This window comes from Taudactylus pleione, unplaced genomic scaffold (assembly GCF_031769625.1).
Source record: "Taudactylus pleione unplaced genomic scaffold, aTauple2 ptg000120l, whole genome shotgun sequence".
Classification (NCBI taxonomy): Eukaryota; Metazoa; Chordata; class Amphibia; order Anura; family Myobatrachidae; genus Taudactylus; species Taudactylus pleione.
This window is the reverse complement of record NW_028284522.1, coordinates 17,203,433-17,223,937: the sequence shown is the minus strand read 5'-3', so window position 1 is coordinate 17,223,937 and position 20,505 is coordinate 17,203,433. Positions and strand designations below refer to the sequence as shown.

Genomic DNA, 20,505 nt, shown 5'->3' with positions numbered 1-20,505 from the left:
ACACACATTAATACGCACAATTGCGCTGTTAACTACTCGCATATTAGCGAATGCATAAGATCCTGTATGAAAACGCTGTTTATTAGCTTCATGCGCACACATCTGCCCCAAGTTAACTAGCGTCTTTACATCACACTCCGCATACTTACACATTACATATTCACATAAAAGGTTTAATAAGCTTTTAAAGTATAAGATTTAAGTTTGTTACATGATAAGTAAGCCGTGATTGGTATTGTTCTGATGCGTACTCTTTCAAAAGTATTCCGGTACAATCGGTGTGGAGATCGCATCATGCATTCTCAACTTATGGACCGCAGAGACTTCAAGCAACAATATATATGAACAACTGTTAGGATGTTGCGTGAGGCAGGAAACCAGAGACCACCAGTTGTTAGAGGCTGGGTTGTGTCTATTTGAATCAACCTGTTAAGATGCCTTGTAACATATGCCCTCTCCTTTAGGACCAATGGTATTAGCAACAAACTTCTCTATTGTGTTGTTTATTTCTGGGGGGTATAAATATGTGTGCTCTGACCCTGGGTTCCTAGTCTTTGTGCTGAATGCTGATTGACGAGGGGTTTCTTGCTGATGCCTAACATCTGGACCAGAGAGCGCTGCTTATGTATAATTGTATTTGGGTCTGTATAATCTCTTTGCGCTAAGATTATATGAGGATCATAGCGTGTAACTGCTGTACTTTTACTTGAATAATACTTTGTGCTTTGGAACCACAGATTCTAGGTCTGGAGTCTTTATTTACTGTATGACTGCGTACGCAAATTAGCGTCATCCTTAGAGGTTTATAGGTAGGATATTAGAAGGTATAGGCAGGGGTATATAGAGGTTAAAAGGTAGAATCCTTAGTGCTGTGAAATAAAACTATTCATAGAGTGTGCTGGTGTTGATATATATATGTGGGGAACAGTAGTTCTCATCAAGAGTTAGGTAAAGTAAATCTGGCCTGAATGTTAAGTAATATTAAGTGTAGTTGATGCTGGTGGTGACTAGTCCACATGTGGTACAGCTTAACCAGCTATTAGATTTATTACATCAAGTAGATCAACAGGTAGCATGTGACATAGGAAATATCACAGGTGAAACAGCGGTATATATAATATACTGTTTGTGGCAGCCTGATGCTCAGAGTATTGCTGGGCGTTATAGCGCACTGGCCTTGATCGCGGAACTGGCACTGGCGGATAGTAGCACTGATGGTCGAGAGTAAAACGGTGATGGAATAGTCTACTTGCGGGCACACAGTGGAGCACTGCAGGCTCTTAGGCGGTGAGAGTCACCTGGTCTGTCCTTTCCTCATAGATGCTGGGGAGAGTAAAGGCACGCAGAGACGCCGCTCATGCACAATAACGCATGTCAGAGCTCAGACCTCTCTGTCCAACACCAGCCCTTCGCTCAAGACTGCCATCCATCACAGAACAAAACATGAGCATCATATCACAAGATGTCTCTTTCCTGTACTGGAAGACATGGAGGGTTATGGTGCATACACATGGTCAGATATGTCAGATATGTCAGATGAACGATTTTTCAAACGATTTGAACGATTTTGCAAATGATTTGAACGACTGAACGATTTTTTCCTGTATTAAAATTAATTAAATCTGACTGCAAACACATTAGATGTCAGGTATCGTTATCTGACAAGCGGGAACACGCATCGTTCATCATTGCAGAGACACATGTTAGATTTTCCTTCAGATATGAACGATTTTTAAAATCGTTATCGTTCAAATCTGAAGGAAAATCTGACATTTTGGAAAACAAAGCATCAATGTTTTAAATAGGTTCCAGTCCATACTCCTGTAAGGAAAAATCTTGTGCATATCGGATCAATTGGATCCCTCCTGGGGATGTTTCCTGAAAAGAGGCACATAGGCTTTTATTAGACAACGCCATCTATATACATGGCGTTGCCTATCGGGTCCATGCTCCAGCTTGGTGCATATGGAAAATGCGGTCAAACCTCCGAAAATTGCATTTTCAGAGGTTGTTTGCTGTTGTTATTTCACTCTTCCCAGAAATGCTTTGAACTGCAGGTATATCCAGTTACACAGGTCCCTGTGGCTGTACTATACAACATCCCTGCTAACACTGACTGTAGTAGTCTCATGAAACACAACGTCTTGTGATAGTATAAGTTTTCTGTTGTTAAAGTCACAAAGATGGTAGCCTTTGTTCTGATCACAGTATCCAAGCATGATACAATCGATGGACTTGAAATCAAGTTTGTATTTTATTTATTTGGGCACGTGAGCATAAGCTCTACTTCCAAACACACGTACTGTAGATGTATGATGTTTATCTTTTTACCAGTTCATGCTTCCGATGGTGTCATCGCCCTGACTGCAGCTGTAGGTGATCAATTCTTATGCTAAACAGCTCTTCTTACTGCTTCAGCCCAGAATTTCTTATTGAGCTTTGAATACCTCGGCATAGTGTTTTCTCAATTATTGTTCTGTTAGCTCTTTCTGACGCCATTTTATTTTGGTGTATAGGTAATAGTTAGCCAATGCTGGAGGCCATTTTATTTTAAGTATTTGGCTAGCTCCCTATTCTCGTATTCTCCACCGTTATCTGATCTTAGAACTTTCAACTTCTGACTTGTTTGGTTTTCAAGGAGATTCTGGTACACTTTGACCCTACTTGTTACTTCCCTTTTGTTCTCAATAAATAAACATCTGTAATCCTTGTAGCATCGTTGATGACTGTCATGAAGTAATGCCTTCCTCTCATAGATTCAACCTCCATTGGTCCACACATGTCAATATGTACTAACTCCATTGGTACTTGTGCTCTGGATGAACATTTAGGAAAGGTGCAATGTATTTGTTTACCTTTCACACAGCTCTCACATGCTGAATTGTAAATAGCACCAACCAATCAGCTCCTAACTGTCACTTTACAGACTGTGGGCCTGATTCAGACCCGGTCGCTATGAGCAAACGCTCGCTCAATGCGTATGCAAATTTTTGAAAGTGACGCGGCGGGGAGCGATCGCTTGCCAAGTCATAAGCACGCCCATCTTACCTGTACGAGCATTCGCTTTGTGTATGCAGACTCCCCTTTGCAAATGCAGAAACACCTACTGCCCCACGTCATCTCCTGGAAGTTTGTGAAAACATTGGTACATCGACCACTATCGGATGTGAACGCAGTGCTTGTGGTAGCTTTTTTCTACCGCAAGCATTGCAAGGAAAACAGAGTAAAAAAATGGCTGGTGACGTGTACTATGACGCTGCCTGTTAATTATGCACACCTCTAAAACGGTATTGAAACACTCAGGCACGCCTGCGTTTGCACCTCCACTCCCCCGTTTTTACTGGACTGCCCCTGTTACCACCCACAAACGCCCACTCCTGTCACTGACTCTACTGGCTTTGCTGTGCGAGCGAGGGATCTGCAAACGCACTGTGTAGTTTGCGCACGCGCACTGTGATGCATGCGCAGATTAGCAACCATCGGCTATAGTGAGCGCACTGCGGATAGTGTCCGGGTCTGAATCAGGCCCTGTGTTTGAAAAATGGAAAAGATTGGTTGGTGCTATTTATCTCCAATTTTATCTCTCTCCAAGCTTTATTAAATCTCCCCCTAAAGCTTCTGAAACTCCATCATTGCTTAGATGCCCAAACCACCTGTGCCACAGTTCCATTGATTCAGTGTGTTCCTCTGCGACTATTGCACGGCACTCCACAGTGTCAAGGGTATATAGTTGTTGATACAGGGTAGCTATGGCAATAACAGTCCTTTTTTTGTTGTACACAATGCAAACTGGAAAGAGTCTTTTGCAAACTGAACTCTGTATCCTCTCTGCTCAAGAACACTAACAGCAATTAGGTTGGTTGCTAGGTTAGGTACAAACAGTACGTATTCTACGTCAATGACATCTTCTCTGACTCTCACTCTTAAGCATAGTGTAAGTATCTCGACTTAAGTAACATATACCTTGCCTCCTACCTAGGACCTTAGTAAACTCACATGGCCTTAATCACTTGAACCAATTTTAATTGAAACTGAAATGTATTGTGGCTCCTGAGTTCATGTACCAGCAGTCTCTATGGTGGTTGTCTGCTACATTCAAGGCTGACACATTCCTGTGGTCACAATTAAGTGATGAGGTATCACTTGATACTTCAGTCTGCAATCTGAGGCTTTATGTCCTAACTTGTGAAACATCTGATCTTTAACTTTTTGTGCTTTGAACTCTTAGACATCAGAACAGAATTCTTAGTATCTGTTTAAGTACGTATGTGCCCTTGAAACTGCAATATCTTAGCATGTACAGTATGTGTGTCTAGCGTCATAGTACTTGATGCTGCGCCCACTGCAGCAGTCAATGAGAGATCACTCATGAGCTTCATCTTCTGACTCCGCAGTGGATGATGGGAGAGACATCTAGATGTCTCTCCCATAGTGCAGAGTGGGCCAGGCCAGGAGGATGGAGAAGCCGACGGTGGCGGGCGCAGGAGCGGGGATTCAGGTAAGTATTGTTGTTTTGTGTGTGTGTGTGTGTGTGTGTCTTTGTCCATAATATATATATATATATATATATATATATATATATATATATATAGCACTACTGGGGACACTGCTGGGGGGCACTGCATAGGGCACTATATATGGGGCACTACTAGGGGCACTGCATAGGGGGTACTATATAAGGGTCACTACTGGGGGCACTGCATAGGGGTGACAACTACTGGGGGCACTACATAGGGGGGACTACTACTGTTGGCACTGCATAAGGGGGACTACTACTAGGGGCACTGCAAAGGGGGGACTACTACTTGGAGCACTATATAAGGGGCACTGCATAGGAGGGACCACTACTGGGAGCACTACATAGGGGGACTATTACTGGGGGCAGTATATAAGGGGCACTACTGGGGACACTGCATAGGAGGGACCACTACTGGGGGCACTGCATATGGGGGACTACTACTGGGGGCAACACTACTTGGGGCGACTACTACTGGGGGCCCTATATAAGGAGCACTGCATGGAGGGACAGGGGGCACTATATAAGGGGTGCTGCATAGGGAGGTCCACTATTGGGGGAACTATATAAGGGGAACTGCATATGGGGGACCACTGCTGTGGGCACTGCATAGGGGGGGGGACCACTATTGGGAGCACTGCATAGGGGGACCACTACTAGTGGCACTGTATAAGTGGTACTGCTGGGAGCACTGTATAAGAGGCCCTGCATAAGGGGCACTGTATAAGGGTGCACTACTGGGGGCACTGTATAAGGGGCACTACTAGGGTCACTGTATAGGGGCACTACTACAGTTGGGCATTGCAAGAGGGGCACCACTACTTAGGGCATTAAGGTGCATATGGAATGGAAAGGAATGTTCCCAGAGTGACGAGAAATGGTGGCGTTTCATGTTGCCACATCCCCATTTCCCAGTGGCCACACCCCTTGTGGCATGTGACCACTCCCACTTTTTGGCAGGCCAAAGGGGCGCGCACTTACTTTGGGGGGAGGGGGGAGGATTCAGTTTTCTAACTTGCCCTGGATAAGTACACTAGTTACGCCACTGCTAGCCACTGATAGCTTTCGTCAAGGGCCCCTGAACAAGCAGCTGTTGGGCACTGCCTCTTGAAATAAATTAATTTGGTCCTGGACCATCATCCTGTGGCAACTCTATAAGTGGGAACCACTGCACTGGGCCCTTACTATGCCCCTTCCAGAGCCTTAGGATACCGGCCATCCTAGGCTTATAAACTCACAGCACACCCCCCCAACTGCTGATTCATTTTCAATGTCAGGTAGCAGACACTGTATGTGTAAGCAATTAACAATAGGTGTCTTAAAGATCCCCCTCTTTTAAGAGAACCACTCCCTTTACTCATCTCCTTCAAGGGTCACCCCATTTCCTTTTGGGGTTAGAACAATGACTAGAGTCGCTGAAGCTTATAAAGTCATGGGAAGCTCCCATTAGTAATTCACCTCTCTTTATTAGAGAAGCATAGGATTTATGCACATTGCATCTTAATCGCTTTTCACTCTCATCTGTCACATAACCTAGAAGCTTCAGTAGCAGAATAATGAGTGATACAGAGCAAGATTACAGCCTCTGAACATAAATAAGTGAGTGACTAGGTACTGTTAGATTGTCATTTCTTTAGGTGACATAGTCATCACGCCTTTATAATCTGACTGTCCTGACTGTCTTAATGTGTATAACTGGAATATCTCTCAGTGTATTTAGGCTAAAAGATGTACATTACAGCATAACCTCAGGTTATTCAGGATGTCTGGTAAAATCACACAGCTGGGGCCAGTGAAGCTGCATCCAAGGACTCAGCCACTGGCTTCAGCACGCCCAGGAAACGAGGGCGAAATCATCAAGTCTGAACCTGGCCCTGTGTTCCCTTAAGAATAACTGGACTAGACCAACGAATATAAAACAGAGCAAACTTTATATTTATTACATAGAGCAAAAGTTGCTGGAGACGTATAAATATATACTGAAGGTACACCTTAACATCAAAGTGTTACTTCTTAGCTATACCTGCTAAAGTAATAATCATCATTACAGCCCTTGGAATACTGAGTACTTCCCCAACAAAAATATTAGACAAGCTTTCCCAGGGCTGTGACTAGGGTGGTGCTGCCGGTGCCACCGCACAGAGCACAGTATGGCCTGGGGCGGAACCAGCCGCCCACCACAATCTCTATTTTGCCGGGTACCTGCTGCTGTGTATATCAGTAGCGGTGAGCCCGGCAGCTTCATTGCAGCCCTGCCTGTCTGTCAATTACAGCTCTGCCTCCCCCATGGCTCCCGCACTCTGCACACTCTCTGCAGGGATGGGAGAACATATAGTCCCAGGAGTGGAAAGACTAGTGAGGTGCTGTTGGGCATGCAGAGCCAGCAGGATCGGTCCATTATGCGGGGTACGTGGCTGCTTAAGGCACACTGAGGAGGGTGCCACAGCCAGACACGCTATGCCACTGTCAGTGACAGTGAGCCACTGAAACTCACTCAGTCCCCCTGCCCGACCCAGACACTGACTCCTCTTATTGGCGCACCTCCCCTGGCCCTGTGTGTTTCCCGCTCTGTCCCCGCAGACGGCCAGCTTGCTGGGTTAGGTCAGACAGCGTCTCCCGGCACAGTCAGTGTTCCTGACTCATGCGGCAAAACAGCAAGAACACCAGGAGCTGAATGTTGGAAGCCAGGGAGAGCGCGACACATGCGGAACCCACAGCAACACTACAGACATGGGGTGCAGGAATCCAAGGGGAGCCTCCAGACAGGATTGACCTAGAGTTGGAGAAGAATAGGTCCTCCCTGCTGTACTGCAACCGAAAGGCAGCCACACAAGGTGTGCACAGCAGAAGGGTCCCACAGCAGGGGCATATCTAGAATGGGTGCAGGGTGTGCGGGGAACACGGGCCCCTGGGTCCAGGGAGACCCCGCACCGCACACCCTGCACCCATAATATTACTTACCTCTCCGGAGTCCCACGTCGGCGCGGGCGTCCGGCGCTGTAAAACGACTGGAAAATGGCCGCGGCGGCCATTTTCCCGTCGTTTGCGCATGCGCAGTACAGGGAAAATGGCCACCGCGGCCATTTTCCCGGGGACCTGTGCATACACTATAGACTCTGGGTACACTTTAGTGCCCAGAGTCTATAACTCCGGTGCTGGCCGGGCACAACTCAGTGCGCTGCCGGGCGGAGAGGAGGGGGCCCATGTCGGAGACTGCACACAGGCCCCCTCCTCTCTAGAAACGCCGCTGTCCCACAGTAGTGCCAGAGGAAGAGGGCAGAGAACTTGGGAAAGGTCACAGCAGGCCATTTATTATGTTGTATTTGTAATTTTAATAGCAGCTTATTAGATTCCATGAGTTTGGTCTCTTCTCATGTAGTTTTACATCTCTGCCATGTAAAATCTGCCTATTTATTTCATGCCATTCAACCAATACATAGCCAGCCTTGACAGTAGATCAGATGTTGAAATATCAATAGCAAAGGACGGGAAGGAGGGGGGGGGGGGGTCAGGGCGTGTCCGTGGTCCCAGTTAGTGTAGTATGGACCACACAGAGGGCCTGATTCAGAGCCGGACGCTCTGGAAGAGCGCTCGCTCTGAATCAGGGCGTTTTTTTTTTTTTTGTGCAGCCTCCTGGACGCTCGCTTAGCTGTGGGTCAGGCGGCCAGGTGATGGGGCTTGCGACGAGACCCTTGTGGTAGGGTCTCGTTACCGCAAGCCCCAGTGAGCTTTCGGCTCTATTAGAGCCGGAACCTCACCCACTGACATCACTCGTGATGTCAGTGGGGCCGCCTCCAAACGGCAGGCGTTCCTTCGGGAACGTCTCCATTTGGCCAGCCGCCCCTCCTGCCCGCCTCCAAAACGGGGCAAGCTGTCAATCAAAATTGATAGCTGCCCCGCTTTGGTGGGAGACCCGTAGCGACGGAGCGCCCGTTGCTAGCCGGGTCTCGCACATGCGCACGTCGGAGCAGCTCCAGCGTACACATGCGCAGTGGCCAAACATCGATCCGCTCGCGAGTGCATAGCGCTTGTGTGCGGGTCTGAATCAGGCCCAGAGTGTGGTCCACACTACACTGTAAACACCGGCACCGGGTAGGCGGTGTGTTTGTTTTAGCAGCCAATGAGAGTCAGACAGACTCATTGGCTACTGCGCCCACTGTCGGAGCCAGACTGGAGCTCACTCATGAGCTCCACCTTCTGACTCCTGCAGTGGGTGATGGGAGAGAGATGTCATGACGTCTCTCCCATAGTGCCAAGCAGGAGGACGGAGGAGCGGACGGCGGCTGGAGCAGGAGCGGGGATTCAGGTAAGTTTTATGTTATTTGTTGTTGTCTGTGTAAGGGCACTGCATAGGGGAGACCACTACTGGGGCACTGCATAAGGGGCACTGCATAAGGGGACCACTACTGGGGGCACTGTAAAGGGCCACTACTGGGGGCACTGTATAAGGGGCACTACTGGAGGCACTGCATAGAAGGACCAATACTGGGGGCACTGCATAGGGGGTACCACTTATGGGGGCACCACTACTGGGGGCACTGCATAAGGGGTACCACTACTAAGGACACTGCATAGGGGGTACCACTACTGGGGGCACTACATAGGGGGGATCACTACTAGGGTCACTGTATAAGGGGCACCGCATAGGGGGGACCACTACTGGGGACACTGTATAAGGGGCACTATTGGGGGCACTGTATAAGGGGCACTGCATAGGGGGACCACTACTGGGGGCACTGCATAAGGGGGACCACTACTGGAAGCATTGCATAGGGGGGACCACTACTGGGGGCACTGTATAAGGACTTGTGTAGCTATCCGAGTGAAGAAGAGGGGGGGGGCGCTAGGCTGAAGCTATGCCTAGGGTGTCAAGAAACCTTGCACCGGCCTAAATTCTACCCTCTACCCCTTTCTAATCAACTTACTCGCTACCTAATTGTAATATCACTATTAGTAACAATCCAACATGTTTGATGCATTTCCGTATATACCCCATTTCTTACATTCCCTCCTCGCTGTCCCACCAGGCATCCCACTCATTCACTCCTTAATTCTCCAGATGCAAAGTTACTATAAATATTTAACATTTGTCAAGGAATATAACACTTCAACAACATCACATAAGTTTACCCAACAATAAATGAGTCAGCTGGTTATTTTTGGACAAACGTTGGCGCACAACATGTTTGATGTATATTCAGGTTTGTGTATTATTTTAAATGTTACAGTTCAAGCGATTTCCTATCGTTATGACAAGCTGCAATAGAAAATCTGCCTTATTGATGCATTTTAATAGACTTTTTGTTTTAGACACATTAAACCATAATTGCCCCCTCGCCCCGAATTTCGGCAAGTAATGCTGGGAGAGTGGGTCATTTTCCCATATTATGTCAACTGTGCAGGGGTGGTGGTAGTGGGGCCATGATCATATGATTTACGTTATCATACCCTTCGCACTTTGAACTTGAATATCTAAAAAGTAGGAAAGTACGAGCTAAGGGCCTGATTGAGAGAAGTAGGCTAATGCAATCGCAGCAGAGATTTCGCACAGTCCGTAATTGCGAAAACATGCTAATGTTTCCAAAGTTTGCCCGAGCATAGGGAGGCCTACTGCTGCTTTCTCATATCTGTTCGATGTTGCGCACCAGCGTAAACATCGGTAACATCGACACAGATCAGGCAGCCATGCAGCATATGCGGTTAGTCTCAAACATAGCGGCTCTCCTGACTGTCACGCAGAGACTTCTCATACTGCATAGGAGATCGCAATAACAAATTTGTGCACGCCCGTGAAATGGCATTTAAACATCAGACACGCCTACGTTTGACCAGTCACCCCCTGTTACCTCCCCCAAAGGCTGACTACCTGTCCCTCACTTTGCGATTGACTCCTCTGTGCATGCGCAGAACGGCTTATATGCATGCGCAATAGCGAACAATCGCCTGATCTGCTTAAATATCGGCATTCCGTACATCTCTGTAACACGCCCTAAATCCATTAGAATGCGCTCGCTGTATCTAAAAGGAGAACTAAAAAGTATGAGATAGATGAGATTTAAAAATGAAACATTATGTCCCCCAATCATGGGATGAAAACTGAAAATCAGATGTAACAGTTAATACAGAAACATAGAATTTGACGGCAGATAAGAACCACTTGGCCCATCTAGTCTGCCCTTTAGTTGATGCAAGATTCAGTACAACAACAGCTGGACTACAAGCAAAACCAGATAATGCAGGAAATGGACACTGGCTGTGCAATAATGTATTGTTTGATGTCACACATCTGTCTCTAGACTGCATACATTTGTATGAAAATGCAGATGGGGAAATTGCCCAGAATGATGGATGGGCCCCTGTGCTGGTCCTGGGCCTGTGTGCGAAGGGTGATTAACAAAATGGGACAAAATCTGAATTACAGAATTATGTATTTAAATTAGCTGGCAGGATGGAAACTGCACATACATGTAGGGGTTCCTGATTTTATGTTTTGCCACAGGCCAGAGCCCTGTGCCAGAAAGAGCATTGCCCCCCCCCCCATTTTTTTAAATAGGGACATAAGATAGTGCACCTGAAAAAGGGCCAAGGCCTCATGGGTAAGGGCCAGGGAAGAGATAGGAGAGGCCAGGAGATGCTGGGGATAAAAGAAGAGGAAGCTACAAGTGAGAGTGATAATAAACAGGAAAAATGCCAGGCCAAGCAGCGCCCCGTGCCCTGTGCCATGGCACTGGTCGCACCACCCTAGTTACGTCCCTGCCACAGGGCTTTCAAGACACTGAAAATGACCAGACACTTACATAGAAGAATTTGAAAGCAATGTTAAAATTCAATACACTTTAGCTAAGCCCTGTAAGCTGCAACTACAGCACAGTATATGCAGGTACATAGGGGTCTATTTAAGAAGGGGTGAAGACGAGCCATGGCAATGTAATCGCTGGTAAAGGGCTCTATCATCACAGTTTCCTGTTTAGCTATTTTCCCGATAGTCCTCTATGTTGGCGGTGTCTGTGAGCAATACATTAAATGTCAAAAAGCAACTATTAGGTTACATAGTCGATGCAGCCAAGTGCTGCTGGAAAGGCTTCTCTGAATCACTATGTGCATGCACGGACATTAGTAGGAAGAGCCTGTTAAAGAGAAGTGCGCTCCGGCATGGTCTCCTCGCTTTCATCAGGCTGGGCACTAGGACCCAGAGTCAGCAGTATGCGTGGCCTCCGACCTGATCACGTCACCAATGGCTACTGCTCATGTCCAGCTGGCTCCATCTTACTGTGTAGAGTGTCACACAGTACTGTGCTGATGTAAAGTGCTTAGCTCCTGAGGTGAGACATGTAAATACTGCTAACGGTTGTTAGTTATATTGCTTACCGCTGATAAGGGTGTTTTATCTCTGTTACCAATAAACCTACATCCTGGTCAAGGACTCTCTATGTCACAATCTATGTCTTTCACAATCTGCCTGACACTTATTGTGACCACCACCCCAATGGGCTATATCAGTAGAACCAATCATGTGCAATAGTCCTTCCACCTCTTACCCCAGTCTTAGGCTATTTTTTATGGGGCCTATTCATCATAACTTAAAATTTGATGGAGTTAATTAGGTTTAGAACTCGCATGGAGTTCTACCTAATTACCGGAGGAATTCATCATTCCTCCTCACCATAACTATCTATTTTGAAAAGCTGTCATTTTTGCGATGACAGCTTTTCGGGAAATAATTTTCCCTCTCTACTCTACCTTACTGCAACTGGAATCTGTGCTGCGCATGCGCTGTTACATTCGTAAAACTAGCGCATTCGCAGCACTGCCTACAGCTGCGATAATTTTGTATATGTCCCCCAACCCCCCTCCCCCTCCCCCCATCCGCATACCTCCCTCTCCCGCACTTACCTGCCCGCTGCAGCACCTCCGGTGGCTGTTCTCACACTTGTTCTCCAAGCAGACCACAGTACAGTTTAGAAAAAAATAAAAAAACTTTTTTTTTTTCTGAACTTTGTTGTGTTCTGCTGGGAGAACACAGTGTTCGAGCAGCCACCAAAGCCAGAGGAGGGACCAAAGCGCCGGAGGAAAACGCCGGGGGACCTGCACACGCTGACACAGGTAAGTGTCACCTGCTATTCGCAACCTCACAGTGGCGAATAGTAACTCCATCAAATTCCAAAAATACATAATTTTCGGAATTTGATGAATAGCATAATTTCCATATCCCCATACTAATGTCTAAGGAGTGTAGAAATTAATGCAGGGGGACTTAACACAGGAGATATCACTGATATCTCCTGGTTAAGTCTCTTCATGAATACGTAACGGTAACTAAGGAAAATGTCCTTAAAAACTTTATTTTAGTGTGGATGAATAGGCCCCTATGTCACTACAGTTTCAAGAGATACAGCTTCCAAAAAAATACTTCCATGATCAGCCTGTGATTCATTTGCTGGTTTCCATTTCTGTTGCTTCCACAATGACACTGTTTATCTAATGTGTTTCCCACTTAAAGGGCCGTATTCAATTAGATGCAAAATGTTCAGTTTTGCGAAAAGTTTCAGTGTATTTGGACTTTTCGTCTGGCTTCAAAGTATCGCCGTATACAATTCCAGGTCGTTTTTGCGTTCTTGGAAAGTCAATGCAATGTAATAAGCAAAAAAGATTCACCTCTGAATAGCAGGTGAAAAGAAGTGGCAAATTTTTATTTTGGGGTGCAATGGTGGGGAAAACACTCAGAACCCTTGGGACAGCCCCCCAAAGGACAACTGTGTCAAAAAATCCTGGGAAAAAACACCCCAAAAAATTAATTTTGGGGGTGAAAAAGTAAAAAATCGGGGGACAAGCATAAAAACTAGCGAAACAGACTTTTTGGGGGGGCTGCAAAGATGGGTCAGGTGTTTTTTGATTGCAGGTGCTTGCAACAGGTGTGTTTTTCATGTTTTTTTAACTTCACTTTAAAAACTTTAAAATATGCTAGCACCCATTTTCAAGTACCCCAAATTCGAAGGAACTACTTATTTTCTGCAAAAATACTGCTTAATGCCATTCTTCACCACTTTTACAAGGATGTTAATAGCAAGCAATTGTAAAAACTTAAGTACTCAAAATAGCTTTATTAGGGCTATAAGTACTCATCTATATTGATCCCCAATGTTAGTGCATCTTTTTTGGGGGGTTCAGGCTGATTTCCCCACTTCTGACAGCACTTTCCACCTGTTTCACATTCGCCGGGTTCCGTTTTTGCGTGGTTTGTAATTGAATACGGCGAAAAGCAAGGGCGCACAATAAGTTGCCGCCTCCGAAACACGGGATGTCGGTGGAAAGTCAGGCATGCAAAACTTTATCGCGGGTGCGAAACTAATTGAATACAGGCCAAAGTATCTAAAAACGGGTTGTAGTCACCATCCTGGGGCAGATAATGCCGGCAGTTAGAATCCCGGCTTAAAAATCTTGATGGCTGTGATTCCGACGGTTAGGTTTAGGGTTAAAGATTAGGGTTAGGCTGTGGGAGAGGTGGGTTAGCGTTAGGGGAAGGGTTAAAAAACTTACCTGCATGTGTCAAGATTTCCCCTGCTGGGATTATGAGCGCCAGCATTACCAGTGGCGGGATTGAAGCCCAACTCCTAACAACAGTGTTGTAAAATTAAACTATAATATTATAAACCCAACAATAGTTAAACATCAATAATTTTAATGACAATATCATTAACACCTGAAATTAAAATTGACACCTGAACTTTGCCACCTACTTTACATCTAAAATTGACATCATCTCTCACCAGACCCTTAGCACTCCACCCCCTCCTTTCCCGGACCACCCCTCCCCCTCCATCTTACCAACTCTGACATGCTTCTCCCCTGTTCCTGGAGAAGAAGTCATGGCCCTCATCCAGTCCCCCCCCTCCACCTCCCCACTTGACCCTAACCCACCCTTTCTCCTCTGCTACCTCTCTCCTTCTGCCTGTTCCCATCTTGCCCACCTCCTCAATCTCTCCCTATCATCTGGCACTGTCCCTTCTGCATTCAAACATGCCCTTGTCTCCCCCATTCTTAAAACCTTCCCTTGATCCTAACACTTTCTCCAACTACCGACCTATCTCTCTCCTCCCTTTTCTCTCCAAACTCCTTGAGTGTATTGTTTACCACCACCTTACCACCTTTCTTTCATCCCATTCCCTCCTTGAACCATTTCAGTCTGGCTTCCGTTCTTTCCACTCTACTGAAACTGCCCTCACAAAAGTCAGCAATGACCTCCTTGCTGCCAAATCCAAGGGCCACTACTCTATGCTCATTCTCCTCGACCTCTCTGCTGCTTGACACTGTGGACCACCCTTTTCTCCTGAAAATCCTTCACTCTCTCTTGATCTTTGTGACACTGCCCTTTCCTGGCTGTCCTTCTTTCTCTCTGGACGTTCCTTAGCTGTCTCCTCTCATGACTCCTCTTCTCCCCCACTTCCACTTAAAGTAGGTGTCTCCAAGGTTCTGTTCTGGGACCACTCCTATTCTCCCTCTATACGTCCTCTCATCAGAACTCATCAGCTCTTCTGACCTCCAATATAATCTCTGTGCTGAGGATACTCAGATCTACCTTTCCACCCCTGCCCTTTCCCCCCCTCTCCTAACTCGTATCTCCAACTGTCTCTCTGCTATCTCTTCCTGGATGTCCCAGCTCCTTCTTAAACTTAATATGTCTAAGGCTGAGCTGATCATCTTCCCACCCTTCCGCATAACCTCACTTCCCACAATTTAATTATCAATTGATGGCACAACTATCTCCCCAAGCCCCAAAGTGTGCCGCCTTGGAGTCATCCTGGACTCCTCCCTCTCTTTCAAACCACACATTCAGCACCTCTTGCAGTACTACCATTTCCAAATCAAAAATATTTCCAAGATTATACCCTTTCTCACCAAGGACGCTACTAAAGCCCTCATCCACTCAGTCATCATCTCCAGATTAGACTACTGTAACCTCTTCCTATCTGGCTTCCCTGACTCCCACCTCTCTCTACTCCAATCTGTCCTTAATGCTGCTGTTTGACTCATCTTTCTCTCCAAATGTTCTATATCTGCCTCCCCTCTCCTACGAGCCCTCTACTGGTTTCCCTTCCGTTTCAAAACCCAATTCAAGGTTCTTACACTCACTTACAAAGCCCTCACCCATTCTTCTCCCATTTGCATCTCTGACCTCATCTCCCTTCACACTCCCTGTCTGCCCTCTTTGCTCGACAAATGCAGACAGCCTCTCCTGCCAACTGATTACTTCCTCCCACTCCTGCTTCCAAGATTTTGCCCGTGCACCTCCGGAACCTATCTAATGATAGGCGTCGGGATTTTGACGCCTATCTTTAGTCCCATGTCGGGATGTCAGTGTCGGGATATCGTCTGGTGGGGTAGCGCCCGCCGGTATCCTGACTGCATCCCCTAGAGAGCACAAAAAGCACATTGCAGGGTTGGTGCAGACATTTTGGGAAAATAACTTCCAAGGTTTATATATTCCACCAACAAAATGTACCAGATAAGGGAGCCATCTTGGGCGCACTACGTAGGAGTACCCTGGGTGGGGAACATTACATAATAATTATTAAATTTTACTGGATTAAAAGTCTATTCATGAAGATAAGCACTGCATCCTGACTTCTCTCAGCTTCTCTAAATGTAACAAGATGATATGCACTGACAATGGGCGACCAACGTTGCTGGATAGGCTTTGCTGGAACACTTCCGAGTCTAATCTCTATGCAGTTGCCATGTATCCGCATATTACCGGAAACATTCGCCTGTGTCGTTAGGCTGTTGGTGAAAGGGAGACAATCTCTGCTTTGGAGCAGAAGCCCCAGCATGGAAGAATATTCCGTTTTGTTTTGATACAGAATAACAATGACCACAGCAGAATAATAAATAGATCCCATTCACCCACTAATGTGTAACCGCATTGCCTGCTGCATTACTCACCTATTAAAGGTGTGTTTTTTAATCTTTCACTAATGTAAATATTGTGCAACAGTTCCTGTAACCATGGAACTATTACATGAATGGAAAGAGGCATTGTTACTAGTATATAATGGAACTGTATAAATTACTATACAGAAATGATAGTAGAAACAGCATTATAGGAGCTAAATGATTGTACACAAGGGAATCACAGATCAGATAGTATTGTAGTGTGAAATTGTACAGAACTCTACTTTCCACTTGGAAAAACGGGAACAAACTGCATTTCTTAATTTTCTTTATGATGCTGTCAACAGTTTCACTTAAGTGAAAACAAGCTCTAATATACAGTGAGTAATGTTTAGAATACTGCAAAAAAAGAAAATTGAGCTTATTCACATTACACCACACCCACTGCACAAGGGTACAAATAGTTGTTCAGAATGCCTTAAGCTGTCACAATGAAAGGAGAACTGTACTGTACCTGATCATTCCACAGATACAGCTCCTATAACTCTTATTTACTAAACTGATTGACTAACTTTGGAAAAGAAAGCTGTAAGAAGAGAGATCATGCTGCAAGCTGGAACCCTAGCAGGTGAAATGGAGGCACCTGGGATATTTCTATTACACAGTCATATCACTCACTGCAAAATGATGATATATTATTGTTATGAAAGGTCAAGGTAATCTTATTACCTGCTTGAGTGTCCCATTTGAATATGATCCATTGCTGTAGCTCTTATGTCCATTTTCCTGGGGAACACCCTTGCCCCCTGCAGACTTCTCCCTGGCTCCCTGGAGGGTATGCCCATTAGCCTCACCCTTTGGCTGTAGGGTCAGGCCACAGGACCTCTGGAACTGGGCCACCAGCTGAGGATCCTGCAGAGAATTCAGCAGCAGGGCCATGATTTGTGTAATTGAAACAGGATAAGTGGGGATAGAACAGATCCAGCCCTTTCCTTGCCCTTTGATCAGCACAGATACAGAAAAAAAAGTGTAGACCGTGGGAACAGGTGTACAGGGCGGTCCTAGTGCCTGCACACACCTTAAACTGAATCTGCACCAGTAACACTTTCACTGCCAATGACAGCAGGGTTCAGCACAGCACACACTTCATACAGCAAGCATAATGCAATAACTGACCCCTGCAAGCTGCCTACAGAGACATTTCCAACCTGTTCTGCTTGTACTCCAGCGCAGGACAGGTATGGCGGACAGTAGGTGAGAAGTGTCTGCGCTGTGGGCCTGGCATAAGGTGCAATAACTCTACTTACAGTACAAAGGGCTGGTGATAGCTTTACCGGTTCACACGTACCCAGCAGACTGGGAGATTGGTGCACTGGACTGGGTCTTGCTTTTACAAATTAAACAAACAATTGTTCACATATAATTTTACTTTTTATTGTGATATGTGGCAGACTGAGATATTGTAAAATTCAAACAAGCATTGGTCCCTAGAGGAATATACGGTGCTCCCCAGAGGAATACATTGGCCGTGATTCAGTTGTGGACGTTAATGCAGCTGCAACTACGTCTTTTTCAGCAGCATGACTGCGCCTTAATGCTAAAGCCGCAGCCAATGGGATTCATACAAGATTCCCATCAGCTGCAGCGCTAATCCGCTGCTTAGCATATTAAGGAGCACTATATGCCGCACATCGGTCGCATCATCCAACATTGCAATTGTCAAGTGCAAATGTCACTTTTAAAATCATTGTTGCGAGTTCTCCAATGGAAAAAATGTATGGCTCTACATTTATGTGTGCAGTCAATGGCGAGATAGCTCAAACCGCATGTTAGCCAGTTTACTCGTATGCAGTGGAATTGAAAGCTCACGCTTTGGCTTTCAATTCCAATAATAATAAAAGATATGGGGAAAAGTGTTTTCTCTTCAGATTGGGCATTTCAATCTTTACATAAGAAAGCCCTGTGTTACTGTCTGTCCCTTAACATCAGGACCGGCCTGTGAAACTTGGGACTGATAGGCATACATACTTGTAGCATGCAGCAGAGTAGATATGTCACCAACCGGTGACTGTACCTGGGTAGCGGTGCAGGATGCAAGTGGCACAGGGGTCTCTAATGGTGGTAGCAGTGCTGGCCCTGGGGGTGTTAGCACCCTCTGCAAGTCCTTATCAGACTATAAGAACTGCAGTGCGCCCTGGCCTGTGTTGCGCTGCTGCCTCTTCCCTCCCCCTCTCCCTGCCCATAAGCTACTGTAATACTGTAAACGCCAGCAGCTGGGTGGAGGACAGGGTTCTCATGAAGCTCTATTCACAATCCTCGCCGGAGCTGGCCAGGTTGCGGCAGCTGATGGATGCTTGAACAGCCTTGAGCTGTCCCTGGGTGGTAGCTCTCTGGCGGTGTGGTATGGCGATATAATCTCAGGTCTCTCTGGAGCTAAGTGGAAGATACCCATCTTCCGACTTTGGTGCTCAAACACAGTGACAAGATGGCACCGCACATGCGCAGTAATGGGGTCAGTAGTCATCTTGGTTAGGGATTTGAAGCCTCCCTGTTGGAACCGGTCTGGAGTATGCATAGTAGCACTCTCCAACTCATTTATTCCGTATTGTCACTATTTTTGGCCTGCAGTTTATATGTGTATCTGCAAGCTCCTGCTTTGGATCACGCAATAGTCTGCTTGGTTATTACTAAAGATGTGCGCCGACCCCCTTGTTTTGGATCTGTATCTCCTTTGTGTTTTGGATCGGGATCCAGTTTTGCCAAAACCGCCCTTGTGTGTTTTGGTTTTGGATCTGTATTTTTTTCTAAAAAATTATAAAAACAGCAGAAATCACATAAGTTTTGCCTGTTTTTGTTCCTACAGTATTAGTAACCTCAATAACATTTATTTCCAGTCATTTTCAGTTAATTTTGACCACCTCACAGCTCACAATATTGATTTAATCCAGTTTACGCCAAAAAGTTGCATCGAGCTAGCTGGCTGACTAAGCTAAGCGGGCGTCACAAACATGTGGCAGTTCAGCTTCCCACATGGCACATCTAGGAAACAGAGTGGCACTGCAGTGGCAGACAGGATAGCAGTTTAATAAACTATACGACCCCAATAGGAAGTTAAAACCAAGAATGTGTTCATTAATCAAGAAATAGATCAGAGGCCCGAGGGAGTTGTAGTATGTTTATAGAGTAGATGAAGACAGGAAAAGGACGGAAGGATTGATTAGTTTGTAAATTTATTTATTTAAATTTTTTGATTCTGAAGAGAAATTATGAGGGAGGATCCATGTAGGGTCAAGTTCTTCAATTCCTGAAAGACATCTTTGATCTGGAGGAGGTTCAGTATTCGCACGTGGATAGTTTGTCATAAGATATTATACAGTGTCTGCACCATCGCACAGACATTTATGGGGTGTATATGGGAGCAGGCTCACTGATGCCCACTTGTGTCCAAACCTATGTCAACCAACCACCTAAAACCTCATGAACTGAGTGACATCTGCAGAGCACCTGTCGCTAACACACAGTGAGGGCAGCCATTTTGTGCCACATCCTCATTGCATATTGATTTAGCCCATATATGCTGCCTATTTTTTACATCTAATTGGAATGTGGTGGCCTTGCTTGTGGAGGTGCTGCTAAATAGTACACACTGTAAACCAATGTTTACATTGTACTCAGGGAGGTTGTTGGGGATAATGGGACCAAGACTTGCTGTTTACATCAGAGGAAAGCAGCCTGTAGCTCCCCGGCTGAACTACACCTCCCAGCATCCTACTGGAAGTTTTGTCAACAATGGGTGGCATGTCTCAGGTTACCTCAGCCTGCTTTACGCACGGTATGTACCATGTATATATGTATGTATGTGACCAATATACACAACTAATTTTTTGTATTAAACGTATTTGCACTTTATTGCACACATCCTGGCAGGAAGATGCTCTGTGCTGCTGCTCATATGTCTGGTCTCTCGCATGACATGACACCCTCTATCTACATTGTCCAGTTATTCCACTAAGAGTCACCTACATACAAAGGAGGCAGGCATTTATTGAGCTGAACTGTTATAACAACCTATCAATTCACCAGGATCCTGGGGCAACTGG

General features: G+C 45.9%; 1 protein-coding gene across 1 annotated transcript in view; it reads right to left on the bottom strand.

Moving 5' to 3' along the window:
- SGPP2 (sphingosine-1-phosphate phosphatase 2) overlaps window positions 1-17,483 on the bottom strand; it is a 66,857-nt gene extending 49,374 nt beyond the window's left edge. The window contains exon 1 of the mRNA XM_088472116.1: window positions 17,135-17,483. Coding sequence (XP_088328242.1) covers window positions 17,135-17,344 — 210 coding nt within the window. The 5' untranslated portion in view covers window positions 17,345-17,483. The remainder of the gene's footprint in view (window positions 1-17,134) is intronic.
- Window positions 17,484-20,505: the final 3,022 nt, after the last annotated feature.